Below are 19813 nucleotides of genomic sequence, written 5' to 3'. Positions count from 1 at the left end.
CACCCTCACCCCAACCCAACCCACCTCACCCCAACCCAACCCAATCTCACCCCAACCCAACCCACCTCACCCCAACCCACCATCACCCTAATCCCCACCTCCACCCAACCCCACCTCCACCCAACCACCCCACCCCACCCACCCTGCACCAACCCCACCCCACCCACCCAACCCCACCTCCCCCACCCCAACCCTACCCCACCCCACCCCACCCAACCCCACCCCCACCCCAACCCCACCCCAACCCAACCCCACCTCACCCAACCCACCAACCCACCTCACCCCAACCCACCCCACCCCACCCCACCCCCACCCCACCCCACAAACATTAATAAGACACCTTCCATCTCACACACACACACACACACAGGACACGGTGGACCAAACAGACGAGGAGGACATCAGCAAAAACTCCACAGGGTCTCCTAAGATCCGTAAGAAGAGGAAGAAGCGACAACCCAGGACGGTGATCAATCCTTATGGCAATGTTTACTTCTACTGGCTGTGTGTACTGACCATCTGTGTCCTGTACAACCTGTGGACGCCTATAGTGAGACAGGCCTTCCCCGAGCTACAGCGGCGACCACAGCCTCTCTGGTGAGTGGGTGTGTGAGTATTACGTGTGTGTGAGAGAGAGAGAGAGAACGAACGAACTTCCACTCCCCCCCCCCTTTCTTGTATTAATCCCCCTTTTCCTCCTTTCCTTCCCTTCTCTCTCCTCCTTTCTTTCTCTTCTCTCTCCTCCTTTCCTTCCTTTCCTCTCCTCCCCTCTCTCCTCTCGCCTCCCTCTTTCTTCACACTTTCCTTTCCCCGAGAATAAATATATCGGGGCAGCTGTGATCTATTTTGTCAACACTACCTCCCAACCAGATGATGGTAAAACCCCTTGCAGCTCAGTGTGTTTCTCGCCTGCAACACTTGGCAGGAGTCCCATCCTGTCCTCTGCCTTCCTGCAACACTTGGCACAGTGCCCACCATACATTATCCTGCAACACTTGGCACAGTGCCCACCATACATTATCCTGCAACACTTGGCACAGTGCCCACCATACATTATCCTGCAACACTTGGCACAGTGCCCACCATACATTATCCTGGCACAGTGGCAGGCACAGTGCCCACCATACATTATCCTGCAACACTTGGCACAGTGCCCACCATACATTATCCTGCAACACTTGGCACAGTGCCCACCATACATTATCCTGCAACACTTGGCACAGTGCCCACCATACATTATCCTGCAACACTTGGCACAGTGCCCACCATATACCACCCTGCAACACTTGGCACAGTGCCCACCATACACCACCCTGCAACACTTGACACAGTGCCCACCATACCAGTTTCATCATTGATATTTGTGAAGAAAAATATTAGCAAGAGATTTAACAGTGACCTGACCTGACCTTGTCATTTATATTCATCCTTTGAAGACAGGACGAGCTGTGTTGTGTGTCTGTCTGTTAACATTTTGGTTTCCTTAATGATCCTGGATCTTTGGGTAGAGGTTATGGTCTTTGTTGATAAAATAGATTTAGTCGACGAATACATAACATTAACTTTTAACCTGAGTTTTAGCCCTTCCACCCCCTTATTCAATGTTATAAAGAAACTGTATATTATAAATCTGTCATTGCATTATTGTTTTGGTTGTGCCCATACTATAGTACTGTTGTATATTGCTAGAGAAGACTTTACATATACTCGAGTGTAACATAACTCCTGCTTGTTGTGCCTGCAGGTACTTGTCAGATGGGATGACAGATATGATCTTCCTGTTGGACATCCTGATACAGTTCCGCACGGGGTACCTGGAACAAGGCCTTATTGTGTACGACTTCAAGAAGCTGGCCAATCACTACATGCATTCCAGGAGCTTCATGCTCGACCTCGTCTCCCTCTTCCCTTTAGATATTTTACAACTTTTGGTGAGTCCTTTCTTTTACCCCCCAGGCCCCGTTGTGGGTCGTTTGACCTGTGCCCGGGTAGGCTAATTCCCGTAAAAAAAAAGAAAAAAAAAGAAAGTCTTTATATGGCATTTGATCTGCTACGGTCCTGTGCCTCTAAAGAATCTACTGTATTAATATTTCACTAGCAGATTAAAGGATGAACTTACAGAGAATACATCCATATATTTTATTTATTTATATGCTTTTAAGTTTAATTTCCACCCATCGGAAGTTGTGTTATAGTGAATCGTTCATGTCCCTGCCGCCCCCCCTCCCAGCATAGTTCAGTTCCAGAGACTTTTGCTTCTCAGTACAACACCTTGGACAGTTGCTGCTCCTCCAGCTAAAAGTCCTGTATCTACCCCTGATTTTAATTTCTGAATAAATTTGTAAAGCTCAGACTTAATTATGTACATTATTATTTTGTTGTTTTAAAAGGAAATAATGTTTATATGAGCATTATGTATCCTGAGAGATGGTGTGGACCTCTTGCTGTGTTATACCTTATAGTAGATGTCGTCAAGCTTCATCCTTACATATAATTACTTTAGTATTAAGTACCATTTTCTCATACCTGTTTTTAGTTATGTCATCCCTTTGTTTTCTAATGCATCTTTTTTTTATCTGTAAATTATTAGGTTGTACAAAACACATGTGGTTATTGGTTAATGCACAATTACCAATGTCATGACTTAGTCCTCGTTAGCAGTACAAGTGGTTAATGAGCAATACAGGTGCATGATCCTACAGACATTAGTACAGTACATATCATTGATCTCCGTCCTACAGGCAAAGTTCATTACAAGTTTGTAACTAGTATCAGGTTATTTATTTATCATAATAAGATAATGTTATCTGATAGAACAGCCTCAAGGAACCATTCCTCAAAACTTTAGTCAATGTGATTTTTTGTGAAACTAGTACTGTACACTCGCTTCAGAAAGTATCTGCAAAATTTTTTGGCGAGACAATATGACACAACGAATGAAGGATTTTGACAACCCTACTGAGACAACAGGAACTGCAGTGTTCATTTTGACATCCATCGGACCCCGCCTTGCAGATACTTTCTGTAGCACGTGTACATGAGGTAAATGCACCCTGGTATTATGGCCCTACGGAATTATCACCACAAGGACTGTTACCCCACAACTTTACAGTAAAGCTTCTTCCAGTACCGCACTTAATCTCAGTTTGAATGATTTTGAACTTTTCTCAAAGTAAACTTGATGTATAATACCTTACTCACAATTACTGTACAGTATGTTACAGTTAGCACAATGTAGAGCACCTGCTTACTCTAACTGTATTCTTTCAGATTGGGACTCACCCCATCATTAGATTTCCAAGATTTATTAAGGTATATCGTGTGTACAACTACTACTATATGGTAGAGTCGCGTACGTTGTACCCCAACATGTGGCGTGTGGTCAACCTTGTACATATTCTCCTCCTCCTGGCCCATTGGTTCGGCTGCTTTTACTACATGTTGTCTGAGGCTGAACACTTTAGGGGCGACTGGACCTACCCTTACCATGATCTTGGTAAGTGGAAGTTCTTCATCTACCATACCTCGCCAAAAGAAGGTTCTGGTTCTGGTTTGTAGGTGAAAATTCTGTGCGATACTTCTTGTAAGAACATTCACTAACATTATATTGTATGTGAGGCTGTTACTTAGGTGTCACCCCTTAGTCTCTACACTAGGGCTGAAAGTCAAATAGGCCCCAGTCATAATAGACCCCAATCTAACCAAACTTAACCATTACGATTAGAATTAAATAGGACTGAGGTCCCTTAGAATTGAGATCCATAACAATTGGACAACAGGTCTAGTGGTTAGATTAGAGCCTACTAGGAGTGGAGCCTATTTGACCAGTCACCTCCTTTGGGATATAATGCTAAAGCAATCATAACACAGATGCAACTTGCAAGAATCTGTTGAAAGTTTGGTAACCAACTTTATCATTATGGAAAATTATGTACAGTATTTCAAAAAGTAAAATTATGTAGTCATAACAGTATGGCATCATTCACATGTTTCTTTATATATATAGTATCTTATGTGCAGTGTGAAATGTGTGTACAGTTCATGAAAAAGTACATATATAGTACAGTATAGTATACCTGTGTATGATTGGCAATGACTAACCATTTGTTTTTCATAAGTTTGCTTGACCGAGAGACCTAGAAATTCTTTAAGGAAGTTATGAAGAAACTTTTTGTCTTTGTGTAATGCATTTGCAGCTACAGTATGTTCCATTTTCTTAATATGGCAGAGCTCATGTATGTCACTTGTGTTTGTGTGTTTTAGAAGGTTTACCGATATAGTTTCATTGTAGGCTTCTAAAACTAGTTCATGTGGCAAATGTTGTGGAATATTGTACATGGTTAAATTAAACTTTTGTGTCTTGTAAGTCTGCTTAACTGTGAAGGTGATATTGGGGATGGTGGTGTCGGGGTCATGGTGTTGTACAGTATAAAAATTATGTAACAATTAAGCACCCCAGTTTATTTCACCTAAGATTAGCCATATTAATGCTTACTTAACCTGGCCTCATATTCATGTGAATTGTTTTGTTGTGTTTTTTCATGTCATTTTTTACTCCCATTTATTATGCCTCTAGTGTAGTGGTAAGATATTTGGTCAAGCATATTATAAATTTTGGCTCCAATGTCATCCCAGATGATGGTGATGATATTACTATATGTGATCGTAGTGTTGATGATGATGAAGGCAGTATTGGCGATGGTGTCTTTTACTGATGATGGTGATGGCCTAACATTCATCTTTTCACTATTTTCATAGATTCAGATTTCAAGACTCTGTCAAGAAAGTACCTCGGTTCAGTATACTGGTCGACCCTGACGCTCACCACCATCGGCGACCTTCCCACCCCAGAAACTAACAGGCAGTAAGTGCAACACATTAACGTACCTTTTTTGTGGGTTTGTAGAGATATTAGTTTTTTCTCTCTCTTTTTTTTCAAGTTTGGGAATACTGTAGTGGGTATGTTGACAAGAAAAGAAATTAATCACAGTTTGGTAAGTGTTTATTTTATTTTTAGTGGTTTATTATTATTATTTTACACAACCAATACCACTGGTGGAGGGTACAACTCACTAATCCCTGGACCCTGACCCAGAGCCTAACCAAAGCTAATGTGACCTTAAACTACCCACCTTAATCTACTGTCCCCTTACCTAGTCTAACCATAGGTAATTTGATCTAACCAACCCCTAACCTAACCCAACCTATCCCTGACATAAGCTTATTTAACCTAACCAAATCTACAGTTTTAACACGTTGATTTAGGTCTGGTTCTGGGTTCAGGGATTAGCTTGGCCCATAGTGAAGGTCATGTGTCCTTCCTTTATAACACAGCTGATTAAGTAAGTTCAGATATGCTGTGGCGTCTCTGCATTATACATTACTTTCTTGATTTTTTTTTATTTAACTTTTGATATGGTATGGAGAGGTGTAGGTCAGGTTGTGTGTCGTATTGGCTAGAATTTTTGACTGGGAAACCCACCCTAAGATTTTTCAAAGTAGCATTAAATCAGCTCTGTCTGTGAGATGTCCTTTATAATGGACATATTGACTTCTGAATAACCACACTACCCCCAAAAAATCCCCAGATAAAGTGAAAGATTTGAGTATCATAGTAAATTTTTCGATGCCATAAGATACAAAATGCAGGCTATATTATCATCCGAAATTATGACGGAAAACTCTGTTATGTTCAAACCTCGTCACTGATCCACTCACCACTTCTTAAGGGGTCATATCAGGGGTTGAGAAACATTGGGGGTGTGTCTGGGCCAAATAATCAGTGGCCTGTCAACTTTAAACCTCTCAACTTAAACAAATACAAAAGTTCAACTGTGTGTTGGTCCCATCACACCTAAAGTGTTATACTGTATTTATTTAACTTGAGGAGTTTAAAGTTGTCAGGCCACTTTGAACCAAACACATGCCATAAACATCTTCCTGTCATACATGCACATACATGCACACACATACATACACACATACACACACATACATACATACATACATATACTGTACATGTAGTATATATAAATGACTCCTTAAGAAGCCCATGATTCTTCCCCCACCAGCACAACCTTGGCCCAGCACTATGCGTTAACCTCCAGGACCACAAACTCTACACATGCTAGCATAGAAAAGTTTATTAGAAAGTGAACCACTGTATCATAATGCTCTGTGGCCACCTCATCCAAGTCTTTACCTTTACTCAACATTTAGGGAGTTCTTGTGTTAGTTCTTGCCTGCCAGTGCCAATTTAAGGAAAATGATAATGATTTAGTATATAAAAAATCTCTTAATACTGTAATTAATAGATATTTTTCCCTAGTGCCATAATTTTTATTTATTTTTTATAATAGAAGACATTGAATTAAATGTCGCTCAGTATTAAACTGAGTTAAAGATGTGGTGTGGGAGAAGCACAGGAGGGCTTTTATAACTAGTCATTAGACTAGACTGTTTCATTGTATGGCAGTGCTTACGTTAACCTTCCACAATGAAAATAAGCTTAAAATCCTTCTTCTAAATCTTTAAATGTAATTTTTGGGGGTAAAATATGATAATTATTGAATGGTGCTTAACAACCCTGGCAGTAGAATTATCCAAAACAAGCAGCCGTCAGCACCTCGCACACAACCATCTCCTCTCCCTTAAAGATAGTCAAGTTCAATGTCAGGATTACTAAAGAGACCAAATCTTATTAAACAAATTGTGTGATTAATAGCTGAACTTTATATCTCTGTTCCTGTGTACAGTAGAACACCAGTTAGACGTCTAGTGTATTATCTCTCATTAAATATAAATGTTTTCTTTAACTTGATGTACTTTCTTGAATATACCTGCAGTCAAGAGTTTTGTAAGTCGACCCCAAAAAATAAAAGTTTGACCGATTACAAGACAGATCTATTTATCATCAATCAAGAGCTCTTTAACCTGAGTATTTTGCAAGATTTTTAGATTTTTTGTTCATACAGTACATCATTATTTGATATTTTAGAAAGAAGTCAATATACAGTAAAAACATTACAGTGCATTAGTTAATTATTAGAGTCAAATATTACTGTCTCAAAGTTGTTAGTACAGTAAATGTGAAATGTGTTAAGTAAATTGATATTATTGGAAACAAAGTGTAACTGACTGCATGTATAGAAGGAATATGACCAATTTAAACCCATTTTCAATATTGACCCCAAAGCTAGTGTTACCATCAGACAGAGTAAACATAAAGTGTCACAGTAGCTGAGTGGTATCCACTTCTAAAACACTTTTTCTCATGACCTCTGTGATAAAGTAAATTATTGAAATTTTTGGCCCAATTAACTAGTATTAAGGAAAGTTGTTACTGAGGAGAGTTTTCACCTGTCATGTACTTCAAGAATTGTGACATTACACAGGTATTAGTACTGTTGAGGTCAGGTAAATGGAAGTTGCATCAAGATGAATAGTTTCAGACCCAGATAACTAAAAGCCCATTTTTAAAGTGAAATATTGACTTCCATTCAGTTTAGTTACATCATACAAAGTTTAGTCACATACATTCAGACTCAATAACTGACTATTTCCTCCTAGAAAAGTATACGAATAAATCGTTTGACTTAACCATTAATTTTAGACCCAATCCAACTTTTCTTGTCATAACTTAGTCAGGCTCATCCCACTCTATTCAGTTCGATATTTACCACTGTAAGACTTGATGATGCAAATGTAAGACTTGACCTTATAGTATTTTCATTTTATAACTTGGTTCAAGCCAGTTATCCACACTTTAACATCCCAGAGTTGAGTCAAAAGTAACTACTGTACCTCAAACTTAACAAATTCTCATCTATTTTAGTATTACCTAAACCATTGTTCACCACTAAGTACTCAACACAGATTTTACACTTGAACAGCTCACGCATGATTTATCTATAATGAAACCCACACCACAACTGATTCCTAACCACAAATAATCTCCAAAATCTCAACTCAGTGTAGCCTCAAAATCATCCAGACTTGGCTTACTACAGTATAGTACAGTACTTAAAATGAAACCTTCCCTATTTGATTCTCCAACTCAAAACTGTCAAGTCGGTCCAAAACTTCACTCACAACTCTGGCAATCCATCGTAAATTAAAATGGTGCAGACATTTCCTGACTCTCTCGTAAGATAGTGAACCTCATAAATATTTAGCCAAAAGTTTCATATAATTTACCCTACTGCAAATACTCTTTTGAGTCAACAGTCTGGCAATTAATGACTTCTCTTTTAGAATTTATGAAAACACGCTTATCTGAAATTTATAAAGGGATTAGATTCCCTAGTCAGTCTTCATTACTGTATTACAGTACAGAAGTTAGTGTCTGTGATTTTACTTAACCTCAGCCAAGTAATGTTTTATGTTTCAAGTAAGCGTGTTGATACTAAATTTCCCAGTGTATGTTCCCAGGCTGTGCTCCAGTTCAGTAGTGTTGGTTCTAATGGGTTCCAAAGAATTATGTACTTATGGAATCCAGTATCCTTTTTTAAGAATATTCCTCCTCCTTGTTGTATTTGATTCCATAATATCCCACAGCACTTCATATAAACCTTTTCTTGTGTGAAATGTTGATCTATTAGATTTTAATGTTTAACATTAGTTCATCATTTTACTCATTAGGTTTGACCTTTAAATATTAATTCCAATAATGGTACTTAATTTAAAGAAAATGGGGCTTTAATTTCCAACATAAAGAAAGGGTTAAACTTGTGAAATAACTTTTTTTGCTAACTTGGGAAGAACACAACCTTTGGAGAGACCATAACACACGAGTCTGAAAACACATTACTGTACTCCATATCTATAGGCATTTACAGTGAACTCTTGGCTGTGAACCCACAAATTTATGCAGGCTAAAGAGAATTAATTTCAAAGTAAGTTTCAGATAATATTGAGAACTAGGAGCCAAGTGGAGCGTAAAATTAGGAAAAACACCTGCCCCGGAGAGCAGGGCAGGTGTGAGTCATATTACTTTCCTTGTTACCCACAGGAGAGGATATCTTAGGTAGTTAGGTAAATTGCAGGATAGATAGATAGTTTATTAGTAAGGTACTGTATATAGAAAGGTAGGTAGATGAGTTCTCATATCATATAATAATTACCAGCTGTGTGTGCTTAACAGAAATTAAAATATTTGGGAAGACGTGTCTCATAACTTAAACAAAGAAGGACAACTCCAGAGGAACAATATTGTATTAATTAACACCCACACATTTTTAACCCAAGATATTATGATGCACATTGCCACTTTTTTATGGTTAATAAATAAATCATGTGATACCACAAAATGTACCAGTAACCGTGGCTGCCTAGATAGTCTAAAATGCTGCTTTGTGTCATTCATTTGATTTTGATGTTATGACGTTCACCAAAAGTTAAAGTTAGCATTCGTTGTTTGTTACAATCCAGAGTGACAATGAACACGAGGCCTAAACTATTCTTGATCTGATTTGCACAAAATTTCATACACTGTACAGGGTATATATTTTGTATTCATCAGTAAGGTTACTCATATAGGTTACCACATGTTATCCTAATAAGTTCAGAGTTTGCTAAGGTTTTATTATATGTTTACACTAATTCTGCCTATTTCTTTATGATTATTCCTACCTGGGTACAGTAATACAGTACTACAGTACAGTGCATACAGAAACAAATCATTAGTATCATTCACTGAGATATCACATGTACTGACTACACTTAGTATATGAAACAATAGTACAGTACAGTACATGTACCATTATCTAAAACAACACAACATCCCAGCAGTCAAGGCCATTCAGAAGTTATGGACTCCATTACATCATCATTCAGATGTCTTCCATGCTAACAGCCAACTCACTAAATGAGAGCAAAATAAAGACATGTAAAAAATTTACGATTACCAGGTGTTTTTATCTGATTGATTGATTGATTATTTTTGACACACTCACTTCTTCACTTTCCACTGTTACTGTTTGCTTTATTCCGTATGGACAATTGCTGCAGTCGGCTGTCTCTCCATAATTATACTGCACTTAATACATTTCCAACTTTTCAAACTACCAGCTCAGTTTGCTCAAACAGTCATTATTGAAATAAAAAAAGAGATAAACACCAGTCTGTCAAAAAGATGTAACTCAAATTTGTAAAAATTTCGATAGAATGACTTTGCTGGATTGTTCCCTTTCAAAATTGGCATGATATCAACATTTGCCATCCCAGATGGATAGGAATGTTGCCTCGTGTTCCTCGTGTTGTTATTTGCAGTTGCTTTGCATAACATTAGACTTAAAGACCCAATAAGTTTTTTTAACAGTCTTCACATTAAAACTCCAGTACAGTACCCATGTATACTGTGTGTTGTTTTAGGTTTTATCTATTGCATGAATCGTACCTACAGTAACACTGACAAAATAGGGTCTGGAGTTGTCCTTCTGTTACTAATTTCAGAAGAAATACTGTATCCAAAAATGGTTATCCAGTTTGACTTATTTTCACATTTTATGTTCTACAGAAATTAGATGTTATTTCCTCAAGAATGTACAATAAAATACAGGTACCTGTAGCTTACAAACAAAGCACACATTTTACTCATGGGACATAATACAGGTTTAGATTACTTTATACTTTTTTCCGATTATTCCTATAACAGACTAGTCTCCCAGTTACCTGACACACTGAAATTTAGTGATGGTACAAATGTTGACACAATAGTAGATAGATGTTATGTAAGAGGGTTGTAATGAGAGAGTAATCATCACTTTTATTTAGGGGAAAGCATTATGAAGAAGTGGGAAAAAAAGCCTTTGTAAAATATTATATAAACACTGGAGTTAATTCTCTTTTGTCTGTTGTTTACTTAAGTCACCCATGGAAAACTGTAATGAAATAGACAGCCACCAGTGTTTCATGTCAGCAGCTCTCATAACAGGTGTAGTGAGACTGTGACCATCATTAGGTGATGTACTTATGTTTGTTGCTTTTTCATGGGTGAGTTACCTTACTGTTTATTCTAATACCTTTATATTACCTTTGCACTTCTTTTTCTTCTTTAGGATACAGTACAGTATATAGATTTTGATTAGGAGTATAAACAAATTGATCTAAACAGTAAGTTATACACTACTATGATGTGAATGGAATTATAATGTTGGTTTACTATTTATGACCATTACATTCACTCATGGTGGAGGAATAAAGGAAAGAAAGGCTACTGGAGTAAGTTGAGGGTAACAGTGTGTGTTAGTCAAAGAGGTAAATATAATGAGACACTGGAGCACTGCTGAGGGGTCACTAATACAGGTAAGAGAATGTAGTCGTGTAACTCATCCAACACTTAATACTCTTGATACAGTTAATGAATTATAGACCCACCCCCCAAAAAAAAATTAATGTATTTAAAGTTAATTTTTCAATGAGAATTCCTTGACATCCATTACCCAATTTTCCATTGTCAAAAACCAAAAGAATGTCACAAAAAATGTTGATGGTGAGTTACAGGCAGATATTTTTATTCCTTGCTTTTTTTTCTTTGATGTTTATTCTCAGCACAATATGCTTCTGCATTGTATCACTTTGCCTTTGTCTGTCAGAGAAGGTGTGTGTGGTCGGGTGACTGTGGGAGATGAAAGCTCCTTATTGGTGGCTTAGGTAATTGAAGTAGAATGAGTGATTGATTGATAAGTAAAGTGATTGGTTGACTTGACCATCACTGGTGCAGGTACAGATACAGTCAGGAGCCAGTACTTGCCCAGTACTTGCCAGCAGTGCGTAACAGAGACGTGACCGACCGCCCAAGCAGCTAACGAGCTGATCAGTGGTGAAGAGGATAAAAGTAAAAAAGATAGGTAAGAGGAGTGATTGATTATTATACAATAAGTACTACAGTATATAGATAAGTACAGTAGAGTGATTGATTGATTAATTGATTGAGTGATAAGTAAAGTGACTGATTGAGCGATAGATAAGTCATGATTAACAGATGACTAAGAGTGATTGATAGGTAGACATGAGAAATGGCAGTGTAAAAATGGAGCAGTCAGTGTAAGTTAAGGTACAAGGCAGTATGAGGCAGGCTGTAGGGCAATATGAGGCTGCATGAGCCACTGAGACAGGGTGTAAGGCAATATGAGGCAGCATGAGCCACTGAGGCAGGGTGTAAGGCAATATGAGGCAGCATGAGCCACTGAGGCAGGGTGTAAGGCAATATGAGGCAGGGTGTAAGGCAGTATGTGGCAGGGTGTGAGCAGCTTGAGCCAGTATAAGGAAGGGTGTAAGACAATATGAGGCAGGATGTAAGGCAGCATGAGCCACTATGAGGTAGGGTGTAAGGTAGTATGAGGCAGCATGAGGCAATATGAGGCAGGTAGTAACCAAGTGCTGGTCACAGGGGTAACACAAGCCTGCAGCCGTTGCCCAGGTCATTGGCCCTACTCGACCCCAGCTTCACTCGACCTGGCCACATCACCGAGCAGGTAACAGAGATGTCAAGGGCGATGAGCCCGGCCAGGCCGGACCCGGGAGGCATCACTAAGCTCGTCCCAGTGACACAGGGGGCCCCTGGGTTCTACCTTCACCCTGGGGGGAGCCCAGGGCCCCCTCGTATATCAACTGAGTATTCCGATGGTGATGGTGGCGTGAGTCCGGCCCTCAGTCACCTAATCCGAGCCAGCCCGTCCTTCAGCGGCCCGTCCAGCCCTGACCCGGCCCCTAGTGGGTCCAGCCAGGCCGAACCCAACAGTCCCCGAGCACTGCCCCGCCGAGGGCTCAAGTCTCGCATACTGAGGATCAAGACCAACGTCGGGTTAGTCCGCCCCATTAGGCCCCGCCCCGCCCCGTGCAGCTAAACCCGTAGTGACGAACACCACCACGTCGACAGTAGACCAGAGACTCCCCTGCCCTGTCAACCACAGCAGGAAACAACTAACTTTATCTCCTCTCTCTCTCGCTCTTTCTGTGCTCAAGTCTCTCCCAAACTTCACTAAGGCTGTCATGTAATGTACACTAACTTTCTCTGACACCTATTCCTCTCCTCTAACAGGATCACTCATTACCATAGTCTCTGCACATAATATCTTTAAGCACACATATTTATCTCTTCAATGTCTCTCTGTAAATTTATCAACATTAAATCCCATATACCAGGACACATCTCTCATCTCTTTATTTTAAGTTCCTCCATCTCCAGAAGATGTACATTAATCCTGTTATAGAGTGAGTGAACGTTTTTACTCAGGTAGGTGCTGGTAATCACACCACCTGAGAGTGGCATTTGATACTCTACAAGCCTCACTGTTTCTTCCCCCAGGATAATCATAGGCACCATTTTTGTTCTGTACCTTTTGAATGAATCACATATATTTAGATCTTCATTATGTCTGGGATAGTCACTAATATTACTAATGTGATTTTTGGTGGTGGTTGAGATTTAGAATTTTTAGTTTTATGTGGAGATGACACAAATAATTTTTTTCTAATTTTAATCACATTTCAACAAACAAAAGGGACACCATCTTCACCATATCTGTTTTAAGGTAAACTAGGATATACAGTACATATACGTACACTGATGGTTATGGTAGATCTTGAAAATTTCCTGTCATATGAATTTTGGTCTTGGATCATAACTGTTGAAGCTGACCTCATTGAAGAAGTCTCAGATCATCCTGGGGTAAATAAGGGGTGAGGTTTCTTAACTTAGAATAAGATAAAGGTTTAGAAATAGGACGTAAATACGAGGACATTTTTTGATTGCATATTTACTGATATGTTGGTTCTATGGTCAATGTAAATGATGTGCAGTACATTACTAGTAAGGAAAATAGAGTGTGAAGGATTCAGAACCTCAATATTATAAAACACTTACAAATACACAGGTTTCTATTCTGTATATTGAAGCAAAACATATCGGTAAAGGCTCATTAAAACATTCTAAAAGCCTTCCCTTGTCTGCAGTTTCAGTTTGTATTTTTGTTTACCATCTTTATGTCAAGGTTTAGATGAGCCAGCTTGATACACTCACCTACCTCTAGTTCAGGTGGAAAATTTAGGCACTAGTCTATGAGAATCCATTCCCAAAGTTCATTTTCAAAATTTCAGTGTCCTCTCCTCCATCTTAGGTGAATAAATTACTGGTTCAATAGGCTCCTGACCTAATGCAACTATTAGGGTTCAGGGCTGTTAGATTTAGAGTCCATTAGGACTAGGGCCCATAAAGGTTGAGCCTAGGGCCCTGTATATCACAAAAAAATACACACTATTAGTATTGACTTTATATTTCTGAGAAAGAAAATGCAAAGTAAATCTTTCACAAGTGCCAATGTAACTCTCTCTAAGAACAAAAGTACAGTACTTGAACAGCAGGAAGTAATGTAGATTAAAAAGTATTGAATCAATGTCTGAGTTACCACATCAAAGTAAATTTTCTTTCCCGTTCAAAATAAACTGAATCTCGAAGCGTCACTTGACCCTACTTATGTCCTAATTTTAATTGGTAGGTTAGGTTGGGGCCTATTAGGAATGGGGCCCATTTGACCAGTCACTGATGAACATACCAGTTATTTTTTATTCTGTTAAGCATTAGTTCAATCTGGTTATAAATGCTTCCTTGTGGGAAAATCAAACAACACATTAACTACCATGTATGTTTACCATTGAGACCTCCTCTTGTTCCTCTTACTCCAAGTCCCCTCTTTATTAAAGTCTTTATCACTTCCTTCTCTTTCCATTGATTTTCCTCCTCCACTTTCTCCTCTTTCACCTCCATGTCCCTCATCTCTTCTGTATCTCCCTCTTTCTTTACTACTTTCACCTCCTCTTACTCAGCTTCTTCTTCCATCATTTGTTCCACTTTCTCCTCCTCCTCCTCCTCCTTTATCCACTGTGACTACTTCTTCCACTATGTCCTCCTCCTCTTCTATCTACATTTCTCACTGTACCATTTCCTCCTCCTCTTCCCTCTCTTCCTGCACCATCTCCTCCCCCTCCTTCCCTCACTGTACCATTACTTCCACCTCCATATCACCAGAATTTCCTGGCTTGACATTCACTTAAATTTTTTCAACCAACTTCTGTGTACACTATACCATTGACTGTATTAGTCATATAACTAAAATGCAATATTAATTTTATGGTCATTCAGATTATGTGTGTGTGTGTGTGTGTGCTTGTGTGCTTGTGTGTGTGTCGCCAGCTACCCTTAACTAGGTGGCTTGACTCTAATGCTTTCACTAAGCCATTGATCTAAAAAGCCAGAAGATCTGACTAACAGCTGGGACTAATTGAAAGGATTGTACCTATAGCCCTAAAGAGGAGCAAAGACATTCCATCATGGACATCAGAGGGAGGAGGAAGTCAGACGAGAATGTAGTATCTTATTCATTCCCAGCCACACCAATCACTGGACAGGTTGCTCCACCAGTTATTCTACATACAATATTTGGAGATAAGTGTTTTGTCTTAGATGATTTAGGACTATTGTATTAAAGGTGTTTGGCTGAGGCACACAGTTCTTAGTGTCAATATTTAGCTGAAGTTTTACTTAATTCGTGATACTGTACTGTACAAATGTTGATTTTAGTTTATTAACAGATAAATTTAGGTCGAGTACAATCTCACCCAAAAGTTGGTTAACTCTCCCAGCCAGCTATTGCTGCACTGCCTGCTTCAGATGTTTGAAACTGTCTCAGTTCCAACCAAAACATGAAACCGATACGAATGAATCCAAAGGTTCGAAGTAACAGACTCAAGTTCATACATCTGAAGCAGGCAGTGCATCAGTAGCTGGCTGGGAGAGTTAACCAACTTTTGGGTGAGACTGTACATCTGATAAGTGAACAGGAACAGTGTGTAATACTCAACACTGTGTCAATATGTCAAGGTATCAGATGATGTTACAGTAAGTCATCCAGTCTGTCTTTGGGTAGTTTGTTATTCCTGGCTTCCTTAGGTCAGTCGTGGAGTTAGGAGGAGATCTCCTGCTGACTGACACAAAATTGCAGGAATTTCTTGTGAAGAGATGGTTTGGGTCTCATTGAGTTATCTACTTCACGATTTAATGGATCATTGTGTATTACAGTATTTATTTTAAGAGGACATTAATTACCCATCTTTGTGTCATGTACAAACCTAAGAGGAATCATTCAGGGGATATATTAGTCAGCTGATGTCAGGTTGGATTAGTCAGGGTAAACATTTAAGGTCTCCTGCTTTTAGACCCATGGCTTGGTGACCACTTGAAGCTACCTAATTCTGGTCCTGGCTATAATACTGTATGGGATCAGTCCTTCAATTTTATTATTAACTATGTAATTAAGATGTTATTTTCTTCTTAATTTTATGGTCATTATGGTTTGTATGCTTTTATATGTGTAATACAGTACAGTATATACAGTAGTTTATAAGCATGTCTCTTTGTGAATTAATATTTGCTTTAGTGAAGATCTGTTATGATGAATGAAGTGTATGAGGATGTTTGTACGTATTTGTAAACAATGTATACATGTGTATGAATGTGTGAGTGTTTGTGTTTGTATATGCAGTTATACATGTGTGTGAGTGTCTATACATGTGATTTTATATGTTTATTTAGAAGTGTGTTTGTATTTGTATTTGCTTGTATAGTAGATTGAAATCCTCCTAAGATTTTCCCTGTGTGGTTCGTTTCATAAATTAAGCCACTGAGCTACAGTAAAACTTGACCCTCTAGATACTATGCAACCCACTATAAAGTTATGTAAGCAATGTTTTCTTTAAGTTACATCTGATAAACTAAACTTTCCTGATTAGTTATTAATACTGTATCTACAATATAATGGGTAGCATATGAGGTAGAAATTTTTATATTTTAATTTAGAATTTTATATTGAAGATTCAGTACAGTATATGATGACAGTAATGATAATAATAGCATTTGTTATATTATTGTCATTATGTGTTTATTATTGTGATTGTTATTATAAGAGATATGAAATTGGCATATAGTTTAAAAGTCCCTGAACCATATGATGTATTGATATAAAGTAGACACAGATTAACATGATGGTTATAGGGAATGTATTGGCCACAAAATTTCACATAACACACACACACACACACATTATATACACCTGAAGGTATAGTTTGAGAGAAGATGAGTTTTACTACACTCTGCATTCCTCTTTGCTTATGACACCATTATTATCATTATCTCTCTCTCTCTCTCTCTCTCTCTCTCTCTCGTTTACTTTTCTACTCCGGTCTACTGAGGACGTAGTGCCGGGGGTCTCCTCGATCTATATCTTGACACAGTTGTAGCGAGTCTATCTCGATCTCTCTCCTCATACACGTTGCAGTTGATCTGTTTGTTGATGATGTTTCTCTCTTGATACAGTCGCAGATAGTTGTGACCGGCCTACCTCTTATTGTAGTCGATATCAGTTTCAAGTCTATTTTTTGTTTCGTGTTCGCTATACGATGACTATATCGATCTATCGCTTAATATAGTCATGCCATGAATTTCTTTCGATCTCCTCTCATCTGTGTTTGCAGTAGATTTACTTCAGTCTGTTTTTGAGTACAGTACAGTACGTAGAATCACTGAAGCTGTGTTAGTCTTATTGGTGAATATTTTTGTAAGCAATATATTTCAATGTATTTCTATTATAGCCACAGTAACTTGTTTTAGTATATCTTCTAATATATAGAAGTATAGACGTATATATATATATATTTATTCTTCGACCTACTTTTTATATAGTTATAAATATCTATTATTTTTCAATTGTTAAGAGAAAATCCATTTTTACACCTTTTCTCTAGCTGGACATCTGCTAAAAAGGATTTTTTCGGTGTACTTTCTTGTGATAAATTATGTCCTAATCAATAATTCTTAATATCTGTATGTGTCTTGAGGGTTGTAGCAGACCTCAAGTCAAAATAAATTGTTTTTTGTAGTGTATGAGGAAGAACTGTGTCCGTCCGTAAGTGATTGTGTTGTGCACTATCTGTGAATCACTCATTAAAACTTCTCTTGTCTTCACATAATTCCATTTTGGAGACCCAGCAAAATGGCATAGATTATTATTATGAAACGTAATTAATATTTGGCCTTAAAGAACAACTCCTAAAAGAAATTGGCATATAAATGAAGAGCGGGCTGTCCCTACCTCATTTTGCTATCATTCTCTCTCTTGACAAAGAATTTTAAGAATCTGCTGATTTCCTCTACTGGCATTTCTCAATTCGCCTCCTCTGAAAACTTATGGGCCGGCTCGATATTAAAAACAAAATGCGGATTTTCGTGATCGCAGTACGAATGTTCAATAACGTTTTAATAGTACGTGGAATCGGTAATCGCAATGCTGGATATTGCGTCGCAGATGCCGTGACTTTTCGGGCGCATTCAAGAGGTGAGAGGAACTTGCGAGCCTCTGATATACAACCCGAAGTTTTCGAACGATCTTTTTTGAGGAGAAATGCGGAGGGCAGCCCCGACTCTTTCACGTCAATAGGCAAGTTCATTCTTTTGGAAAAGTTCAGTTTTTTGGCAAGTTAAGTAAGTTCGAAAACTACGGGTTTATATGCCGGGGCCCCAGTTTCCCTACTCTGTACAAATTTTACCTTCAGTCGTAACATTTTTGGAGATTTTTTTATAAATTTAAAGAAAAGTTATTCATATTTGTACACTACTGTTTATTTTTGTTTTTGGTCATGGTTTTATAGTATTTTGTTTGTTTTTGGTTTTTAAGTTAATTTACATGTACGTGACTCATAACAGAACACTTCTTTTGTCTTTACAGGTATATTTTTACTATAGTAAGCTACCTCATCGGTGTCTTCATCTTCGCTACCATTGTCGGTGAGTATGGAGGGGTAGTGAGGGAACAACACTGAAAATCAGTTCATTGGGAAACAAAAGTCTTTTACAGTGTACCTTTTTATTGGGTTTTTTGATGATGCTGTATAAAGACCATTTACAACTTCGTAGTTCAGTAATTACTATTGATATCAGCATTTACGACATACCGTAGTGTTATTTGCTCTGGGTCAGTACGACTGTATTTAATTATTTATAATAACATAGTATAAATTATGTCGTATGGATGTCTATGATACAGTAGTAGCACGCTTGCTTTCCACCGTGCCAAGGGTCAAATACTGCTTTTGTTAGATATGCGAAATTGGTTGTGGTACAACCCCACCAGGCAGCACAGGTTTTCTCTGGGTACTCTGATATCCTTCTGTACAAACACTGGACACTTGAAGAATAAGATATGGGTACACAGGGTGATGTCTTGATGCAAAATATTTATTTAAATAAATTGAAAATTCGGTAGTATCTAATTTTGTCACAATAAGATTTATGATGGCTTATACAGTGGCCTAGCAAGTTTCATTTACTTTTATCCTCTTCGCCACTGATCGGCTCATTAGCTACTTCGGCGGTCGGTCTCGAGTTTCATGCAGACCCCTAAATTCTCCACCTCACGACATCCGCTCACCTTTTAACATGTAAACATATAGTACAGTACAGTATCACGAGTTCCACAATTCACTATTTCCGCGCAGGGTCCCCAAAACAATGCAATTGCGAAACTCACAAAGTTACTGTAGTACAGTATTGTAATTCTTATGAAATCATAATAATTGATTATGATGACCAGTTCGAGTAAAATGGTGCAGGGTCGGATATACAGTATATCACTCCTTACTCACTTGTTATTTTCATTGTTTGCCAACTTGCTAGCTAGTTGAGTGGTAGCCTGGTTCTCAGTTGGGATTGTTAGTAATTCTGTTCTGACTCCACACACACTCGTAAATTTACCTGTCTCAA

At 38.4% G+C, this 19813-nt stretch overlaps 1 protein-coding gene across 3 annotated transcripts in view; it reads left to right on the top strand.

Annotated features, from left to right (window-relative positions):
- Positions 1-19813, top strand: part of LOC121875372 — a 131376-nt gene that overhangs the window by 64426 nt on the left and 47137 nt on the right. For 2 of the 3 annotated variants that reach the window (XM_042379925.1, XM_042379926.1), the window contains exons 2-7: positions 371-597; positions 1745-1931; positions 3271-3496; positions 4759-4864; positions 12392-12805; positions 18780-18838. In XM_042379925.1, coding sequence (XP_042235859.1) covers positions 371-597; positions 1745-1931; positions 3271-3496; positions 4759-4864; positions 12392-12805; positions 18780-18838 — 1219 coding nt within the window. The remainder of the gene's footprint in view (positions 1-370; positions 598-1744; positions 1932-3270; positions 3497-4758; positions 4865-12391; positions 12806-18779; positions 18839-19813) is intronic. The other variant, XM_042379927.1, reaches the window with a different exon arrangement.

The sequence above is a fragment of the Homarus americanus genome, unplaced genomic scaffold (assembly GCF_018991925.1).
Source record: "Homarus americanus isolate GMGI-L3 unplaced genomic scaffold, GMGI_Hamer_2.0 scaffold56241, whole genome shotgun sequence".
NCBI classification, from domain to species: domain Eukaryota; kingdom Metazoa; phylum Arthropoda; class Malacostraca; order Decapoda; family Nephropidae; genus Homarus; species Homarus americanus.
Note: the sequence above shows the minus strand (reverse complement) of the source record. Positions and strands in the feature narration are given on the sequence as shown.